Source organism: Vespa velutina, chromosome 6, assembly GCF_912470025.1.
Source record: "Vespa velutina chromosome 6, iVesVel2.1, whole genome shotgun sequence".
Taxonomy (NCBI): Eukaryota; Metazoa; Arthropoda; class Insecta; order Hymenoptera; family Vespidae; genus Vespa; species Vespa velutina.
The window spans coordinates 2,749,278-2,769,590 of NC_062193.1; the positions used below are offsets into that span (position 1 = coordinate 2,749,278).

Genomic DNA, 20,313 nt, shown 5'->3' on the forward strand with positions numbered 1-20,313 from the left:
TTCTTTCTTTTTCCTTTTCTCACTCATCTGTATAACTCTTTTCCTTCTGGCCGTGTTTCTCAACCGGAGATGGATCTCCGTTCTCGAGAACTCGTGCTGCTTCTCGACCATTTCAGATCACCAAGCTTTTCTAATAAGAAACTACGTAAAAGAAAAGGAAAAAGAGAGAGAGAGAGAGAGAATAAGAAACGTTATGGAAAAATTTGAAAGACAAATGACCAATCGAAATGAAACAACAAATAACGAAATGTCGTTTCTCTTCGAACGTAGAAATAATTATTAATAATGATGACGTGTTCCAGTAACGATATCCTTCGAGTATCGATCTTAACGAATGAGTAATTACAACGCGTATATCGATAACGAAATGCCTCGATATTTCGACGCAGCGAAATCAACGTAATCGGTTTGCGTTCGTTTTCCGCGTTAGCATTCTCTCTGTCCATCAATCTCTCCTTCTCTCTTTCTCTCTCTCTCTCTCTCTCTCCATCTCTTCATCTCTCTTCCTGTATTCATAAAATCGAAGGAATAATTTAGTGTCGAGTAGCGATTGGTAACGTCGAGTCAGCGAGAAGATTCAAGTAGAACTTATCGTGCATTATGTGTAATTCCACGAGCTCTGTCGCATCACCGTTATTGCCCCCTATACATAACTCTATGAGCCCTCGTAGACAAAACACACACACACACACACATTTATACAGACAGATACACGCACAAATTCGAAACGTGAATGTATACAAGGCGTCGATCGCTAAATATCGCTCCTATTCGAGGGTTCTATCGAAGGGAGGTAGAGTTAAATCGAGAATACATCAAGGGTTAATTCCTCTATCAGAAATCAGTGACATCGCGTTCTAACACGTCGAACTTGTCTCTTACTACTGATCACGCTACGATAACTAAACTGCGTAGAGTTGTTTCAAAGATTATCTCTTACTTTACCGTTTATCTCGACGAACTTGAACCTTTGATAGAGGCAAAAACTTTCTACATTCATCTCAAATTTGATTTATCCTATTTTTTACAGTTCGATACTCTCTCTCTCTCTCTCTCTCTCTCTCTCTCTCTCTCTCTTTCTCTCTTTTAGAGAGAGTTCTATATTTAATTAATTTATAATTTTAATATTTATTATTATTGTTAATTATGTTGTTTACTGTTCTTTTCCCTCTCTCTTTTTTATATACGAATCTTGTTTTGCTTAAATGTAATAAAATCTATTTTGCTTCCATTCATATGTACGAATAAATAATTTCAACTAAATCTCTTTCGTTATTAATTTGTGTTTTCTTTTCTTTGTTTCTTTTTTTTTTTTTTGCACATCACGCATATAAATAAATTTCCATCCAGGTCTAGGCGAATGTCCTCTCCTTTCTATCTACCATCTTTCCGTGAATACGTAGATCAAAGTGTCTGACCAGTCGCCCGTATTCACTACTTTCCATTTTCTCGACTGCCTGAAGGAAAGTAGAGAAGAAGCTGAGAGAAGAAATGATTTCAGAGTGACGCAAAGAGAGCGGGATATTAATCGTATGTCGAAAGACCGAAACAACGGAAAGAAGAGGTAAAAAGAGTGAAAAAGAGAGAGAGAGAGAGAGAGAGAGAGAGAGAAAGAAAAAGAGAGAGGCATAGAAACAGAAAGAGAGAGGGTGAAAGAAGGAAAGCAAAAATGAAGAGGAATGAGGTAGATAGAGAGAATGGGTGATATAACGTGGGCACTGCCACGGTCTTTGAGCAAGAACTTTTGCTGGATAAGAGCGGAAGACTGCTACGATGGTCTTTGTACCTCGTACATCTCGCTAATTAAATAAAAAAAGCCCTTCTCCCAGCTCCACCCTAAAACCCACTGTGTGTATATATATATATATGTATATACATATATATATATATATATATATATATATATATATATATCTTTCTCTCTCTCGTTCAAATCCCTTGCTGTCGCACTTCTAACGCCAACCCCATCGTTGGTGCTATTCTTCTGGGTGTCGGCCCGCAGGCACCCGTCACCGAGTGTCTCCGACTTCGTCGAGATAGAGAAAGAGATAGATAAAGAGAGGAGAGAAAGTGAGAGAGAGAGAGAGAGAGAGAGAGAAATAGGGAGGGAGAGAGAGAAGCCTTTATAACGGTGTCCCGTAAGGAGGAGAGAATACATACATACCGAGAAATGTCGTCGCAGACACGGTCTTTCTCTTTGATGATCGGCAACGATGAGATATGTCCTGAGGATCGTCTGACTCGAGTTATCGAAACTTTGACGCGTAACATTCCTTTTACATTGCCCGAAGCGAAACCCGAGTCTCTATCGATCACGCTAGATTGCCTTTGATTACGAGACTCGCATTGTGACCGTTAGATCGATCGAAAAGAACGAACGACGATGAAGATGTTAGATCTTCATTGTTTTCGAGACTAGGTGTTCTTGGCTTTGTTCGAATAATTAACCGTATACATAGCTAGGATACGTGCTGGAACTATCAACGCCTTGTCAAATGACGTTATTATACATTGAATATTTATCTATTGTAGATCTATTTGGTAAATGGCCGAAGATAAAGCTAATCGGTAATATATACTTTTTTCTTCTCGTGTATGCTTCGTTTATTTGGATTACTAGCAAATATCTGTCTATCTCACTCTCAAGTTGTCTCTCTCTCTCTCTCTCTCTCTCTCTCTCTCTCTCTCTCTCTCTCTCTAAGTTATATCGTTACGGAGAATATCGGACCATTAAGGGAGATTATACCCTCGATCGTAGTTAGCCGTTACGGCTGTTGCCGAGTCTACCATCGTCATTAACTCTCCGAGTAAATTAATAATCTGTTAAGGAGAATGGTATTCGATATTAATAATGTTTAATGGACGATGACGAAACGATTATGGGAATGGTTCTATGTGTTTCTCAGGATGATTATGCAAATTCGATCATTTTCTCTTATTTAATATTAATAAATCTCACAGCTTGGAGATAATGATCATAGAAACTGAGATTGACGATTAATTAATACGAATTTAAAAATTTAGAAATACATATACGTATGTGTATCAAAATGTAATTTTTGTAATGCAATTGGAAATAAATTATACAATAAATAAATAACTTGTAGATAAAGATCATCGATATTTTTTCATAGTAATTGAGATTGACGATTGGTTAATACAAACTTATGAAATTAGAACTACACATACATACATGTACGTAACAGAATGTATAATTAGAAATAAATTATATATAAAGTCCAATCTCAGCGAATAAAGTTCTTCCTTCCAATAATTCAGTATCCTCTAATCAACCTAATTCCAAAAGCGAGAATACAGAGAGAGAGAGAGAGAGAGAGAGAGAGAGATATCAAGCATCATTTAACACGACGTGCCGTCTAGACCAATGCCATTTATATTGGCAGATTAGTCAGTATCCCAGCTAACTCCTATCTATCGTTTCGTTGCCACTCCCCCCTCTCTCCCCTTCCCTGTTGACAACTAGATCGGGAGCTAGTGCGATCGTTGTCGAAATCGCGCGTATCTTTAGCGTGCCTGTTAGCTAACTCCTGTACTTTCGTTCTAGTACAAATTGGAGAATATAGCATACAAACATACCAACTCATGTATACATATATTTCCTTGTATTTGATTCGTTCTCGCGAAGCTAGCTTGGTACTGTTAGGTAATTCACAATGGATGATAGTAGGCAATTCAAAGAGAGAGAGAGAGAGAGAGAGAGAGAGAGAGAGAGAGAGAGAGGGAGAGAGAGAGAAAGAGAAGGATAGATGCAGCAATAGCGTATCTTCGAGAGTAAGTACGCTATATCGAAGCTTTCGAGGTTTCAGGATCGCTCGTCCGTTGCTCGGTCTGTCAGGCCGCGATGGTGTAAGCCGATTATGCTTGTGGTAGCCGCCGTCTATCCCCACTCTAAATCCCACCTCTACCTCCGATTACTCCCACTCTATCTACCTCAGTGGGCTAAAATTCAGCCGATATACCTATGTACGTGCCGGATGTGAAACTCGGCCGATCAAGAGTACTGAAAAGGGGTGAATCGGGCATTTCAGAGAGGTGAAGGGTCAGAGCGCATCGGGGTCATCGATAAATTTGAGGAAAATCGAGAGAGAGAGAGAGAGAGAGAGAGAGAGAAAAAGAATGACAGAGACAGACAGGCAGACAGACAAAAAAACTTCACTTTCTGTCATCTCACGCCAAAATGGAAGACACGCCTTTTGCTTTCAAAAGTCCGACATAACGCGTTTGAATCGGAATGAGGAATATGAATCGAACAGAGAAGCTGAGTTTTCTTTTCTGACCTAATTTCTCAAATACCAAATATCCTTATGCACGTATAAGCACGTCGATAAGCGAAATGTTTCATTAGATGAAACTGACTCGAGTGCAGTTGTTTTGAAGCACAACTCGTCTGAAAATATATTTGATACAATTTTTTCCATTCGTATAAATTAAAAGGTTCTCCCTTCTGACTCTTCGAACGTTACGACGTTCAAATTTTCCCGCTCTCCAAGGACCTAACCTCATCGATGAAACCCACTAAGCGTGGTCGTATAATGAGGCATTACGACTATTTGCATCTTCGGGGATTACTAGAGCTTCTGCGAGCTTGCAGATCTTCCGAAAGGGAGAATGAGTGAGTAAGTGAGTGGGAGAGAGAGAGAGAGAGAGAGAGAGAGAGAGAGAGAGAAAGAGAGAGAGGGGAAAAGAGGAAGATAGAGAAAGGAAGAGAGAGAGAGAGAAAGAGAAGAAGAGAGAGAGAAGGAAAAGAGGAGAGAGAAAGAGAAGAGAAGAGGAGAGAGAGAGAGAGAGAGAAAGAGGAAGGAAGAGAGAGAGAGACGAAAGAGAAGCAGAGAGGAGGAGAGAGAGAGGGAGAGAGAGAAAGAGAAAGAAAAAGGAAGAGAGAGAGAGAGAGGAAAGAGAGAAGCAGAGAGGAGGAGAGAGAGAGGGAGAGAGGGAGAGAGAGCTTTCGAGAGCTTGCGGAAGCTTCCTGGAACTTGCGAATCTTGCATGTCTTACAAGACTTCGTTGAGCTTTCAAACTCTCTCTCTCTCTCTCTCTCTCTCTCTCTCTCTCGCTTTTTTCTTCATACTAACTTCACTCTTATTATCCTCAACAATATTACATGAACGTACGTTCATTATCATGCAATTGAGCAATTAATATGAGAGATCGCAGTCTATGAGAAATCGATTAATCGGATTTTCAAGGATGAAGATGTTTTCTCCAATCTAAGCGATAAATAATTAAGATTATTGGACGTTAAGCGAATATTCCTCTTTTTTTATTTCGGTTTATTTTTTTAATAAATTATTCGGTTTATTTTTTCAATTCTAATTAATTTAATATATATACATATATATATTTTCTTATGTATCGTACATAATCATCGAGAAACTTCAAGAAATCGATCTCTCAAATAGAAAAACTGTATGTATGTTTTTCTAAGGATTCTCTACAATCTATGGGCTTATGTACAAGGCGTCTTTTTATGATCTCATTTTAAGGTTACAACTTGTATCTTTGCCGTTTACAAAGATGCCTCGTCATCACTCGTTGAATACGAGTAAATACATACTCGCATGAAAATCGATAACGACGAGAATTTTCCTCGAGTACTTCCGTCGATTTTTCTTTGATATTTTACAATTACGAGGGAAACGGTTTATACGATGGTTTATATAGATATAAATAAACCATTGCACACACATATACATAAAAAATAGAGAAAGAAAAAGAGAGAAAGAATGAGTGAAAATTATTTCACTCATATTTTTCACATATATTAATATTTATAATATAGCTTAAAAATAATAAAAATAATTTGCAAGAGAACTGTTGATCTAAAAAGAAAAAAAAAATAGAAAAGAAGAATACAAATTGCTATGTTTAATGCTTTAATGTTTTTCAAAAAAATCAGATTATAAATCACTATACTGTTACAAAATATATATATATATATATATATATATATATATATATATATATATATAAAATACATAAATCCACGCGACAAATGAACGACGAGAAATCCCTGATTGCAATTATATATATACGCTCGTTCGTTAGGCAAGGAGCAACGTTAGTAGCCGACTACACTCAAAGTAATAATATAGGTGTCGTCTTGGGTTTGCGAATAAGGAGTACCACCGTCTCTAATTGGAAACTCCATTATCCGAGCATAATTAATTAAAGCTCCTTTTATTTTACGATCCACTTTGCCGGAAATGAAGTCGGACATTGCTATCTAAGCACACGAAAGCGACAATCCTTCCTTCCTTCGGCCAGTTTTCACCTCCTCCCCTTGTCCCCCTCATTCTCCCATTTACCTTCACTTCTCCCTACTATACAACCGAACTCCACCAAGACGATAGTAATGCTGGTGTGGCATCGGAGAGCCCTTACATCCTCGAGCGCTGACAATCTAATGTAATTTACTTCCCGTTTAACGTAATTAAAGTGTACTTTGAGGCGTGCCCCGTCGAGAAATTAGGGATGAACTTCGGTTTACCCTGCAAACTTTCCCCTCGAAATCGACACTATCTTCTCGATCTTGATCCTGTTATATCAGCTACGAAATTATCTCGCTTTAAGATCGATTATCGTCATTCTCTCCCTCCCCCTTTTTATGATATTTTCAACAATTTATAAATACCACAAATATTGTTTTGTAAATCTACGACGATGACTTCATGAAAAACAAAAAAAAAAGAAAAGAGAAGAAGAAAAAAAATAAGAAGGAAAAAAGAAAAACAATATCTTTCCTTCAGTGTTACCTACTAGAAACTTACGTGTACTTCATATATACAAGGTGAGACTATTATTGCACAGCAACAAAATTCTTTACCATGCTTCCCTCAACGTTCTTGTCGTATACTCCGCTAGTAAAGCTCGGAAAAGTGAGAAAGCGAGAATGGTAGAGAACTTTGATATACGAGCGACGTTTTCTACACAAACACCCACGCAGAAACGTGTTACACACATACACACACACATACGTAGGTTATACACAAGACCACTTTTCAAGCTCCACCTCAGCTAACGTTCCACGCTTTTGCACACAACTCTCGCATACTCCGTGACTACCAATAATCGAACGTTATTGCGTTACACCCCTCTGCCCGCGTCCCATCGAGACACTCTGCTATAGTCATAACACGTGCACAACGAGATGGAGAATTACGATATATGTAGGTAGATATGTTTGCGAGAGGCGTACCGTAAAGATGAGGAGAGAGGAGGGGATACACCGAAACTAGCAGGGCGAGACCTCGCAACCGAGTGACAAGTTGCGAAGCCGGCGTTATTCATGAATTCCAATTGGACAAATGGCATTGCCTCCCGTGCGAACGTAACTACCGTGGAAGCTTAAAAAATTTACCTTCCTTTTCCGTCTAACGATATCAACGATTTTACCTATGTACATAAGTACTTTGATATCAATGATTTATTTATTTATTTATTTATTTATTTATTTATGTAAATAAATTTTGCTTGATTTGATCTGATATCATTACCGCAGGATTAAAAATCGTTTACTTTGTATATACATATACACATATTTTGTATATATACATTATTTTGTATATATATATATATATATATATATATGAATGAAATTGAAAGAAAAATCAATCAAACGATAAATTAGAGAAAAATTATTTTTCTTTGAAATATGCAAAAACAAAACGAAAGTAATTTCTTTCTAATTGCAAAACTAATCACAAGTAATAATTTGTAATCAGTTCTTTTTATTTCGTTTTCTTTTTCCTTCTTCTTTTTTTTTTTTTCTACGTTTCGGTCTAATATCAAAACCTAGAAAATACAAATACAAGCTTGCCGTTTTAATGGAAGAAAAATCTCAATATCTCTTTACCTTCCTTTTCTCTCCTTGAGACCGTGTTACAGGCGAAACTCTCGTTCGGTATAACAATAAAATGTTATTTCGTCGTTTTATAGAAGGTACGAGGGGCAATAACGCGGACACAGTAAAAAGGAACGAAGTTGAGAGAGAGAGAGAGAGCGAGAGAGAGTGAGAGAGAGAGAGAGCGAGAGAGAGAAAGAGAAAGTCCGTGAAAAGTCCAAAGGCCATACGAATAAAGGGACGAATACTTTTTTCCTTCGAGAGAAAAAGGGAGTGAGGGAGGGAGGAAGGGAGAAAGGGAGAGAGAGAGAGAGAGAGAGAGAGAGAGAGAGAGGAAATGAGGGAAGGTGCGATCGGAGGGTTCCATATACTCACTCGCATAGCTATATTCCTTTTTTACTACACTTATCGAGAAAGCGTTCCACGTTGCTCGTCCGTATATTTAATTCAACGCTCGAGATAGAGTCAGAAGTTGCGCCACGCTTCTTCTCTCTCTCTCTCTCTCTCTCTCTTTCTTTTTCTCCTTTTCTCTCTCTTTTTTTTCCTCCCTCGCTAGTATTTTTTTTCCACTACCAACTTTCCCTGAATAACCATTCCGATCTTTTCGTATTTTCGAGATATATTTCGGTACGTGTCGTTTCTTTCAGTATTCGAGAACAAAAAAAAAAATAAAAAATAAAAATAAAGAAAAAGAAAAAGATATTCGTGAAAGAGAGAGAAAAAAAGAGATAGAAAGAAAAAAAGATAAAGGAAAAGATGACGCGAGAGCACAAATTTAATTTTCTCTTCGCCGACAAGCGACAATATAATATACAGATTATATATGTATATATATATATATATATATATGTATTGTATTTTTTTCGTCTCTGATAACGAATAATCGGATTATCGATACTCGTCATTCGCTCTATTTCTCCTCTTCTTGCCACTTTACCAAATGGGAAACCGCGTAAAATGTTCCCCTATTAAAAACTATTTGTTCGTTTTACGTCACGTGGTAAGAAACGAAATAATATTTACGCACGAATCCTTTTGAATTAATTAATACTCGTATATCAATACTTAATAAAACAATAAATATTATCAAAAATATGTATAGGTAATATCGTAAATATCTAAATATACTCTATCTATTTATTATGATATTCTCACTTTACCTTTTATTTTGTATTTAGATATAATAAAAAATAAACAAATGAAGGAACGGACGAACGGAGAAATTGACGTGCGAAAGAATAAACGAACAAAATAAAATGGAAAAAAAAGATAAAGAAAAAAAAGGAAGATTTGACAAATAAATTTTTTTTCACTTTCGTGAAAGATAGACGTTGAAAAGGAAGATGGAAATTCGCGAGAGAAAACAACAAATCGATTTCGAGAGATTTTCACGGTGTACCATGGTAAAAGTTATATATATATATATATATATATATATATATATATATATATATATATATATATGTACCTCTTGCTACATCCTCACATTGAAATTGAAGTTGATCGCGTTCGCGCTCGCGTACGTTAGCGTCACGATGTTACGCGCTCGGTAATGCGATATCCATTCGAGTTCTCTTTCGCACTGGTGATGCACTTGAACGCGAAAACGATGTGTGATGGATGCGTTGTCCCGAACGCCACAGCCACTACAGTGAGAGATCGCATCATGAATTCCCTCTCTCTCTTTATTTTTTAATTTCTGGACAAAAAAAATATAGTAATGTTTATTTCGATTTAGTACACATGTATTAAGTGATGAGAAAAACATGGAGAAAAATAAAAGTAAAGTAAAAGAAAAAAAAATAAAAGTAAAAGAAAAAGTCGAAATTAAAGAAAACGGAAGAATGGACGAACGTCTCTTGGGAAATAAAAGCTTAAGACATGTTATATTTAATTAAACAATCTTAATAGAATATATTTTAACTCGACGAATAAATACGATAATATTAATGTAATTTTCTGTGAACGATCATAACGTTTTCTTTTCTTTTCGTTAATTTTAAACAGAGTAATAAAAAGAAATAAAAAAATAGCATATGTAATGTGGGAGAGAGACAAAGAGAGAAAGGAGAATCGTAACAAATGTAATTCATCGTATCTACGAAGTACATTAGTGATACGGATCAGTTATATGGGGAGGATAAGTAGTACAAGTATCTCATCGATCGAACGAGTAGTGAAGGTCTATAAATGATTAGTCTGATACTACCGATCGACGATATTGAAAACACAAGCTCTTTAATACTGCAACTATCACAAACTCTTTTAGATATCTTTTGCTTTTTACAATTATCGAAATCATAATTATTACAATAATGTCAACTAAAAGAAATTGTTTGCACTTAATCATTTTTGTACAATTAAATAAATGAAAGGTATGTATAGATAGTTGAAAGTGAATAAAGGATTTAATTTAAGCTTTCAACTACCTGTCAAATTATAAGAAATATGGTTGACGTAAGAAATCGATATATATATATATATCGATCTCCTAAATAAATAAATAAATATATATATATATATATATATATATATATATATTTATGTAAAAGGTAATTAACGAAAGGTAAGTAACGAAAAAAAAGGATACTCGTTTATTTTCTTATTTTTTTTTCTTTTCTTTCGTTCCTTTCTTTCTTTCGAGACGCTCGAGCAAGATTCGAACCGAACAAGGATTAGCCATTTCCTGATAGCAAATTTGCATAATGCCGCTCTTTGTTCGAGTCCCGTTGCCAGACGAGTGTTGCACAAACTCTCCTGATCGTGTCTAAGCTCTGGCGAGAAGGGAACTTGGACTCGCACAATAATGCGCATTCGCGACACTACAATGACGAAAAGGAAGAGAAAGAGGAGGAGGAAGAAGAGAAGGAGGAAGAGGAAGAGGAGGAGGAGGAGAAGGAATAACGGAAGTTCGAATGGAACGGAGTTGGAAGTGGAGGAGGGAAGTGTAAAAGCGACGTCACGACGACGGATATGCCAGTCGTTTTCGCAACCGTGCTCTCACGTTACTGGCGCATGTTACTCGCGTGATGGATTAGACGCGGAAACGACGTATGATGGATACGTCATGGCGAAAATACGATTTGATTCAGGAACAATGACGCTCGATGATTTCTACCTAATCTTTTACCTATCTCACTAAGATTCTTTCCCCTTCGAAATCATTCAATTAGATTCGATTTTTGTTTTCGATTCTTCTTTCTATTCTTTCGCGTTTCTTAGAGATATTTTTTTAAGAATTGAAATGTTCTTTAGAAAAATTGAGAGAGAAAGAAACGGAATGAAAACAATCATTTCATTTTTATTATTTGTTTGCATAGATGAATGCAAAATATAATCAAAGCATCATAAGACATATACAAAATTTCGAATTTCTTTTTATTCGAAACGTAAAAAAGTAAAGAGATAAAATATCATGTTGTCGTTCTCTCTCTCTCTCTCTCTCTCTTTCCCTCTCTCTCTCTCTCTCTCTCTCTCTCTCTCTCTCTCTCTCTCTCTGACACGATGAATTACTCTTGGTCGATACTTCGTTTTGGAAATAGAGACCGAGTGGAAATTTATCAAACGCGATCTATCGCTTTTCCAACGCATTGAACGGATATGCATCTATATTCCGCAGAGGGAAAGCCAGAGAACCACGAGAGTGGTTCTCTGTCTCTCTCTTTCGGTATATATATATATATATATATATATATATATATATCATATATATAGATATTATATATGGAATAAAATAAAAATATATCTACATTCTATATCCTTACGAACGTAAATGTGTATGTTTCAGTGTTTTTACATAAACAAAATGCGCGTAGTAACGAGACAACAAAAAGATTTCGTCAAAAAATACTTTCAACAAAAACGAAGAAAATAAAGAAAGAGAAAAGGAGTGCGGGAGAACAAGAGAGAAATAGATAGAGAGATTATAATTCAACGTAAAATACTATCACGTTTCGTTATCTATAAAAATATAATACCATTAGAAAAAAACATTAAAGTAATCGATGCAGATACATTTAAACATTTATTATTATACAGATTCACGTTACAAGTTGATATCTCTAATTCCAATGAAGCAAGTAACTCGAATCGATAGTAGAGGATATTTTATTTATGTATCTCAAAAAGTTTCGAACGACTATTTGGAAGTATCGAAACGTCGTAAAAACTTATTTTCCGATATCTCATCTAATCGTAGAAACAGTGACTCGTAAAAAGATTTGTTAAATTACTCACTCTGAAGAGAGAAAGAGAGAAAGAGAGAAAGAGAGAAAGAGAGAAAGAGAGAGAGAGAGAGAGAGAGAGAGAGAGAGAGAGAGAGAATATATATACGAACATACGAATAAAATAACAATGGATAGGAAGCGAATGTTGAAATATCTAGGATAAAAACAAAAAACAAAAAAAAAAAACAAAATATGAGAGACAATTTTTTCTACGTGTTTTTAAAATACACGTTCAAAGTGTTGGTCCCAAATAAACGATCGCAAGCAAGCACCGAATTGTGTTTTACGCGATCACAATCCCGATCGTTCCCCTTATCGCTATTAATACTCGATCATCGTATCCTTGTTAATGAAAGTTGCTATACGGAACGCGAGTCAGAGGTGCAAGCCGTTCTGCTCTGCGGTTGGTAGTAAATATTAAGCACACATTTTAGCACCCCTGGCAATGCGCCCTGTGCGGTCTCGTGGCTCCATAAAGCTGGACTAATACTTGTACGCATATACATGTATGCACACATACATGCATACACATATATGCACTTGCACATAGACATATCGAACGATCTTGCTCGGTGGTCGTTTTGCACGCGCTCGGAAAATCGATTTTGTTTCTCTAAAATCGAATATCGTTCCTTTCTCGTTTGTCACTATACACTTCTTATACGTATTAGAATGTTTGATAATTTATTACCCCATTTGTTCTTATTATAACGTTATTAATAATAATGAAAAAAAAAAAAAGAAAAAAAGAACTTTAAACGACAAATCTCTTCAGGAAATATTTTTAAGAAGGACAATCCACACAGTTAGATAATAATAATATCTAATATAGTCTCAGAACAGAATAATGCAAATCGTCATATATTTGTTGCCTTAAAAGATACAAGTGATTCAAGAACTTACAAATAAGTCCAGCTAATACCCGAACACTTTAGCGATCCTGCATAATCTCGAAGCAAAACATTAGAAATGAAATAACCATTCTACTTTGTGTAAAACAGTAGAACATACCATAGAAAGATCTCGAATCTATCAGCACTTCAAAGGTGAACACTTGTTTGATGTTATTTTCAAAACTTTATAATGAACAACTTATTGAATTCAACCAAGCTTCTCGTGCACATTCTTACGTTTACGCGGTATGTTTTGTTGAAATAGTTTTGTTCAAGGTCTTTCTATAAATCTCTGATCATCAGTGGTTCTCGATCTGTTTAAATCGAGAATCGATAAAGAAAGAAATTAAAAATGGAAAAGTTATCCTAATAAAAAAAATAAGATGATAAATTAAATAGGACAGACTCTGAATATTTTGCTTTATGCCATCGGCATTTTTCTGAAAGCTCGTCGATTTTATTACATTCGCAAGAAAACTGTTCTAGTTTGAGGAATTCCACACCCATAAAACCCTTACGAAGGACTCTATCTAGTTTTATATTCGTACGATAAAAATGATGATTTCTTTTTCTTTCTTATCTTCTATCCATAATTTTATTATTACTTTAATGGAAATTACAATATAACGACGTGTTCGATAACAAGATTATTTTTATAATGAAAAATTCCAAACAGATTGAGAAAGGTATTAAGACGAATTAATGAAAAATGATTGAATTTTTCTAAGAAAAATTCTTTATGCAACTATGCAACGGATAAATAACATGTCTGCGTTTATGTATATCAGTGTAACATTGATACTATTAAGATTTATGTTATACAATCTTTGTCTATATCTCTTTAAATTAAATATTACCTACTATCAACAAAAATAATGTACAATGTATGTACATTACGATGGATGGAACGTCGTTAGCAGAATATAGACTCGAAAATTTCCTTACATTTTCTATTTCTAACTCTATTTGTATTCGTCCAACAGGATAAATGTTCGTTCTTCGCATGCGATGCAGCCGTCGATCTACTCCGCTGGGACATGACAGTTACTATAAAAATCTATTTTATCTATTTGCGAGGACATTATCTTTCTTTCGAAACTACGTCACGAGGAGGACTCTCAAATTCGAAACTTTTAAGAAAGAGGGAACGGGGAGAAATGGAGAGTAAGATAGAAAGAAAAAAAGGAAGAAAAACGTTGTCGGCTGACTTATGACTGACCGCTATCACTTGTTCTACTTACTCTACTCACAAATTTGTCGACGTTTGCTTCTAGAGAAACACGATGTCTCAAGGAGACTCTTAAATTCGAAACTTTTCAGAAATTTCTGAAACGTGACCGGATAAAACGACCTACTACGATGAAAAATGTTCTCTTCTGACTTATGACTGACCTGCATCACTCTTATTCTCTCCTTTTCTCTCTCTCTCTCTCTCTCTCTCTCTCTTTTTTCCTCCTCGTGAAAATGTTAATGTTTATTCAATTTTCACCGATAAAGTTTAATAATGTTGTTTTCTTTTCTAACAATAGTCGCATAGGAAGATAAATGAGAGAGGGAGAAAAAGTCAAGCGAAAAATAAGAAAGAAAAATGAAGAAGATCAGCATCGAAGACTGGACATATATCTCCTCGTTTAATGCGCGCATGGCTAAGAAGAACTCTGACTGAGGGACACGCTGATGCGAACGACAGAAAAAGAGAGAAGAGAGAGAGAGAGAGAGAGACAGTACTTCGATACTCCATCGGCCAGAAATCGATACAGGGATAGCCAGAGGTACACAGATGTAGAGGAAAAGGGAGGTCTCTTTCTCTCTCTCTCTCTCTCTCTCTCTCTCTCTCTCTCTCTCTCTCTCTCTCTCTCTCTCTCTCTCTTTCACTCTCACTCTGTATTTTTCACGAAAGCATTACGAACGCAGCCGCAGATATCTCGTGCACGTGGCTCTCATAGTCAGTCTAGCTTGGACATTTGCATTGGAAAACTTCTCTCTCTCTCTCTTTCTCTCTTTTTTTATCTCTCTCTCTCTCTCTCTCTTTCTCTCTCTCCTTTTTTCTGTCCAATTCCTCTATACATATGTATACGAATCGTATAAATAATTATCTTAATAAATATAAATTGCGTTAGAAATTATAATCATATTTTCAATTTTATTGATTTCGTTAAAATTTAAACGATCCAGATTGAAAATTCTGCGGATAATCGAATATATAAAAAATTAATTGCAAAAGTAATCTCGCGATTATCTTTTTGTTTATTTGTTTGTTCTTTTTATTATTACTATACGATGTAATCATTGAATAATCATTTGATTATTAATAAGAGCGAATGTCGATATTTTTAGGGTCGATCTTTCATTTTCACTTGAACTTTTTCTATTCAATCAATTCCATACAAGTATAATCTTATTCAAAGACTTTGATCATACTTATTATTACAGTCCATTCTACTATAACCGTTATCGTCTTCGTAGAAAGAGAAAGAGAAAGAGAAAGAGAAAGAATAGAAACACATAACTCCGAGGGTACATTTGAAATACTTTCCACTTTTCACATTGAAATCTCCTTTATTATGCAACGGTAATGGACAGACCGAATTAGTCCGTGACGAACACGACGCACTTTGCTTTTCATTCTGTGATTCTGTTTATCGAAAAAGAGAGAGAGAGAACGAGAGAGAAAGAGAGAGAGAGAGAGAGAGAGAGAGAGAGAGAGAGAGAGAGAGTAAAGCTTTCCTTCTTTTCTCAGAAAATCGGAAAAACGATAACTTTGGACTTTTCCGAGCGAAAGAAAGAGTCATGGTTTTATTAAATGCTCGCACTCCTTCCATTCACTTCTTCTTCTTCCTACTTTTACAAAGTCGACTTACTTAAGCGATTCTATGAGCGGAAAGAAAGTAACTTTCTGGTCGAAGAGGAAAGATCGAAAGCCGTTAAGCGTCTCTCGGAAACGAATTTCACGGACTAAATCGGACAACGCTCCGTCAAAGGAACACGAAAATAAGATACACGAGCGGACGCATACACACACATACACACAAAATTGAATCCCTTTGCTCTCAACAATTTTCGTTTCTCAGTTAAAGCTCAAACTTCGTTAGTACAGCTTTTACATCCTTTTCTCGAATTTCTCCGTTGCACAGGGAATATTTTCGATCCGATCGACGAAACGTGCTTTATCGGTTCAAAAATGAGAGACACTGTCCTCCTCTTCGAGAGTGTTGGCAGAGTGCTCGTGATCGATTACTCGTCATTCGTGCGCGATGTCCCGAGTTCGACGCCCACTACCACTATGACCATTCACAACACACACACACACACACAGCTAAACCAATCGTACTTCTTCCTTTTTTCCCCTCTTTCTCTCTCTTCTCTGACAGCTTCTCTCTCTCTCTCTCTCTCTCTTTTATACTTGTATACATATATACGTATATATATATATATATATATATATATATATATATATACACACGTACAAATATATGTGCTATCGATCGTAGACCTCACACACCAACAAATATACGAACACATGGAACTCGATGGACAGCACACGTGAGATATTTCTTTTTTCTATGTGTCTCTCTCGTATGTTGTCGAAGTGAAAGAGGAAGCGAGAAAGAGAGAGAGAGAGAGAGAGAGAGAGAGAGAGAGAGAGAGAGGGAAAAGAGGGAGGCAGAAAAACAGAGAGAGTCATAGGGTCGCGCTAGGAAGCGGAGAAAAACCGTGCGGAACATCGGACAGTGGGCTCTCCATTGGGAAAGCTAGTCTCGCACCTCGATAGCTGCCAAATCAAACGTTTCCCTGCTCTCCTGTCCTATTTTCATACCTTCCTGTTCGTCTAAAAAAAAAACACAAGGCCACCTTGGATTCAGTTCAGTTAGTACGATCGATAACGAAGACAAAGTGAGAGAGAGAGAGAGAGAGAGAGAGAGAGAGAGAAGAGAGAGAAGAGAGAGAGAGAGAGATCAAGCTCATTGTCTTCGAAAATATAATTTTTCCGAAAGAATAATAATTCCCATTCATACGTGAAACCATTCGAGATTATGCCAGAGGATTAAACGTCTATTGTGTCACTTTCAAAATGTAATTTTTCTTACGGCAATCTTATACAGGTAATAAAAAAGATGGAAAGAAAAAATAAGATGACATTGAAATTAATCGACGTATCGATACTTTCATCTTAAAAACTGCCCGGAGAAAGAAAATTTATATTTATAACGAGATGGGTTATGAAACTGTCGTTAGAGTTTGAATTGATCCTTGACGGCAGACAAAGTCCGTTGACGTAAATCAATTTACATAAAAGAAGGAACGAAAAGAAAAAAAGAGCAAAGAAGAAAGGTAGATAGATATATAGATAGAGAAAGAGAGAGAAAGAGGGAGGGAGGGAAAAAGAAGGGAGGGAAAGGGAGGGAGGGAGAGCGAGACGTTAACGATATTAATTAGATCATAAAAGAATTTAAAAGTCGACGGATTTTCATTCGTCTCATCTTCTCGAATATAATTGTTATAAAATGATGAATGGATCTGGTTGAATGTTGGAGAAAAAGAAAAGTTTTTTACGTTACGTTAGAAATACAAGAACGAACGAAAGAAAGAAAAAAGACAGATATATATATATATATATATATATATATATATATAGAGAGAGAGAGAGAGAGAGAGAGAGAGAGAGAGAGAGAGAGTGAGAAAAGGATTAGCAAGATAAAGAGCGCAAAATTCAAAGAGACGACGTCCATCAACATCGTCCTCGTTTCAAGCCGATAAAACACACAGATAGAGAGACAGACGGAAAGACAGACAGACAGACATACACAAACACACACATACACACGTATGGAACGTATAAACGTACGAGAGTTTTCCCTCAGTGCCGTTGGGTTCGACGTTGTCCGAGTGACGGAGGAACAAACGCAGAGGCAGGTGAGCTCTTGCAAAAAGCATAGGAAATTTAACACTGGGAATTTAATGGAACCGTCCTGCGCCCTCGCTAGCTATATAGCTATCTACATATGTACGTATGTATAACGTATATATATATATATATATATATATATATATATATATATACACATACACACATATATGTATGTATAAGTGTATACGTGAAAAGAACGCGGAGTCGCACCTCGATAGCTGCCAATTCTCTATTGTCCTTGGCAGCCGTCCATTTTTTTTTTTTTCTTTCTCTTGCACACCCTCATACTTTCCTTTTTCTTTCTCTATCGAACCACCACTCTTCGTCTTTCCATCAACCTTTCGAATTGAAGAAAAGCGAGTGAGTTTTCGGTAAAGGACGTGAAAGAATACCTCGAAGGATTTATCCCTTTTCAAGGAAGTCTCTTCGTTGGAAGGACTACTAGTACTCAGAAAGAATTCCCTAGGGAGAGACTACCAGTGGCAGGAGTTAAAGAGAAGGATATCTCTCTGGAAATTCCTCTCGATTCCCTCGACGAATCTTTTCCGACGACAAATTTTTCTTCTCTTCATCTCGCTAACACTCACTCGTACGATTCGACTTGAATCGATTCGACTCGTCACGATTCGATTCATTCAAGAAAGAAATCGATATTAATTGCGCATCAGCATGAAATCGTATTAAATACTTATTACGAAGCAACGGTAACAATCCAAACGTCATCGAGTTTTATTCGCGCCTGTATTAATTGTAATTTCGCCCGAAAGCCCTGTTATAAGCTGCTTAAAGGGAAAAAGCGTTTTCGAATAAAGCGATATATAACTCAGAGAAACGAGAATTATCTTTTTTATTGATATTACTTTTTTTTTCTTTTTTTTTTCTTTTTTCTTTTTTTTACATTTTCGTTATTTCAAATAATCGTGACAAAGTGAAAATACACGAGGTATGTAATAATATCCTTTCGAAAAATTCAAGAGAAACGAGCCATGTAAACAAGCTTTCGTGGTGTGGAAAAAAATATAAATCTTCTTTCTTTCTCTTTTTTTTTTTTTTTTTTTTTTTTTTTTTTTTCATTAAAATTCTCTTTCTTTTTTGTTTTACGTAGGTAAATATATCGCGATTGAAACGTCGAAAAAATTATATGGATCTATAAGTTTCTAATTAAACTTATCTTCATCTCTAGAAAGTTTGTGCTTAGAAACGATATTTGTCGGATAATATTGGGTAAGATTCGATTGTATCCTCAAATTATTCGAGACGAGAAGAAGAATCGAAACGTCGTTTCGAATGATCAAAGAAATAATCGAAGTGATCGAGTTACGTAGTTACTCTCTTTGTAGAAGAAATTCGTAGCGTTCGTAATTCACAGACAGAAAGACAAAGAATGAAAGAGAGAACGAAATGCAGAGAGAGAGAGGAAGAGGAAGAGTGAAATAAATCTTTCGCGGTAGTTGTTACCTTCTCCAGTAAACTTCTACAACCAAAAACTTTTCACTTTCTCGATGTAATAATTTCTATACGGGTAATCTCTTCTCGATGGCGCCAACAAAAGCTTTTGAAAAGTTCGCGCTCTCTGACAACATCTTGGACTCGATTGCCTTTCTCCTTTCAACGACGACGAAAGAAAAGTCTGAGCTTCGTAAAGAAAATTATCGGTCGTTGCGTCTTGTAAAATTTCTTGAGTGAGCTTTTAAAACTTGTTGAGTGACTCTAACGAAGACCCCTTTCGTTTTTACGTATGTACGTGGGTTTAACGTAAGTAATATATTATATCGTTTTCTTTGATATTATATCGATCGATAAAAATAACTATTACGATTATTATACACATTTTCATAAGCACATTCAAAGTTTTTGTAGATAAGTCGTTATATTTATCTTTAAACTTACCGACTAAAAGGAGTAGCAACAAGGTCGAATCCATTCCCACAGCCCAAGTTCGTCAACGACGTGGCTCGATTCAACGCATTCTCGAAACTTTCCTGAGACAGAATAAACAAGAAACGTTAAAAAGAACAAGGAAATAATTAATATGAAAGAGCTTGTATCTATTGGTATAAACGTGTTCTTGATAAAAAGAATCGATATATTTTGTTATACATTATTTTTTTCTTTTCTTTTTTTTTTTTTTTTTTCTTTTTCAATGTCTTCTCTAAAAAAGAGAAAACGTTTTTAAATGTCCTGTCAAAACTCGTATATTTATTATTTCTCTTATGATCGAATTATTTATTGATTTTGTTTTTTTTTTTTTTTTTTTTATTTCTTTGTCTCAAATAGAACGGTTATTTTAATTGACTAAGGTGTTACCGAACATTGGGTATGTTAAAAATTAAATGCAAATTACAGGGTAAAGGTGGTAACATCTATTTACTATCTATCAATTAGTTGTAACTCTATAATGAGAAAGTACAATTGTATTTAAAT

The 20,313-nt window shown here is 35.8% G+C and overlaps 1 protein-coding gene across 13 annotated transcripts in view; it reads right to left on the minus strand.

The window, feature by feature from the left end:
• LOC124949704 (Down syndrome cell adhesion molecule-like protein Dscam2) overlaps window positions 1-20,313 on the minus strand; it is a 166,382-nt gene that overhangs the window by 69,964 nt on the left and 76,105 nt on the right. For all 13 annotated transcript variants that reach the window (XM_047495293.1, XM_047495295.1, XM_047495297.1 and 10 more), the window contains one exon: window positions 19,780-19,871. In XM_047495293.1, coding sequence (XP_047351249.1) covers window positions 19,780-19,813 — 34 coding nt within the window. In that variant the 5' untranslated portion in view covers window positions 19,814-19,871. The remainder of the gene's footprint in view (window positions 1-19,779; window positions 19,872-20,313) is intronic.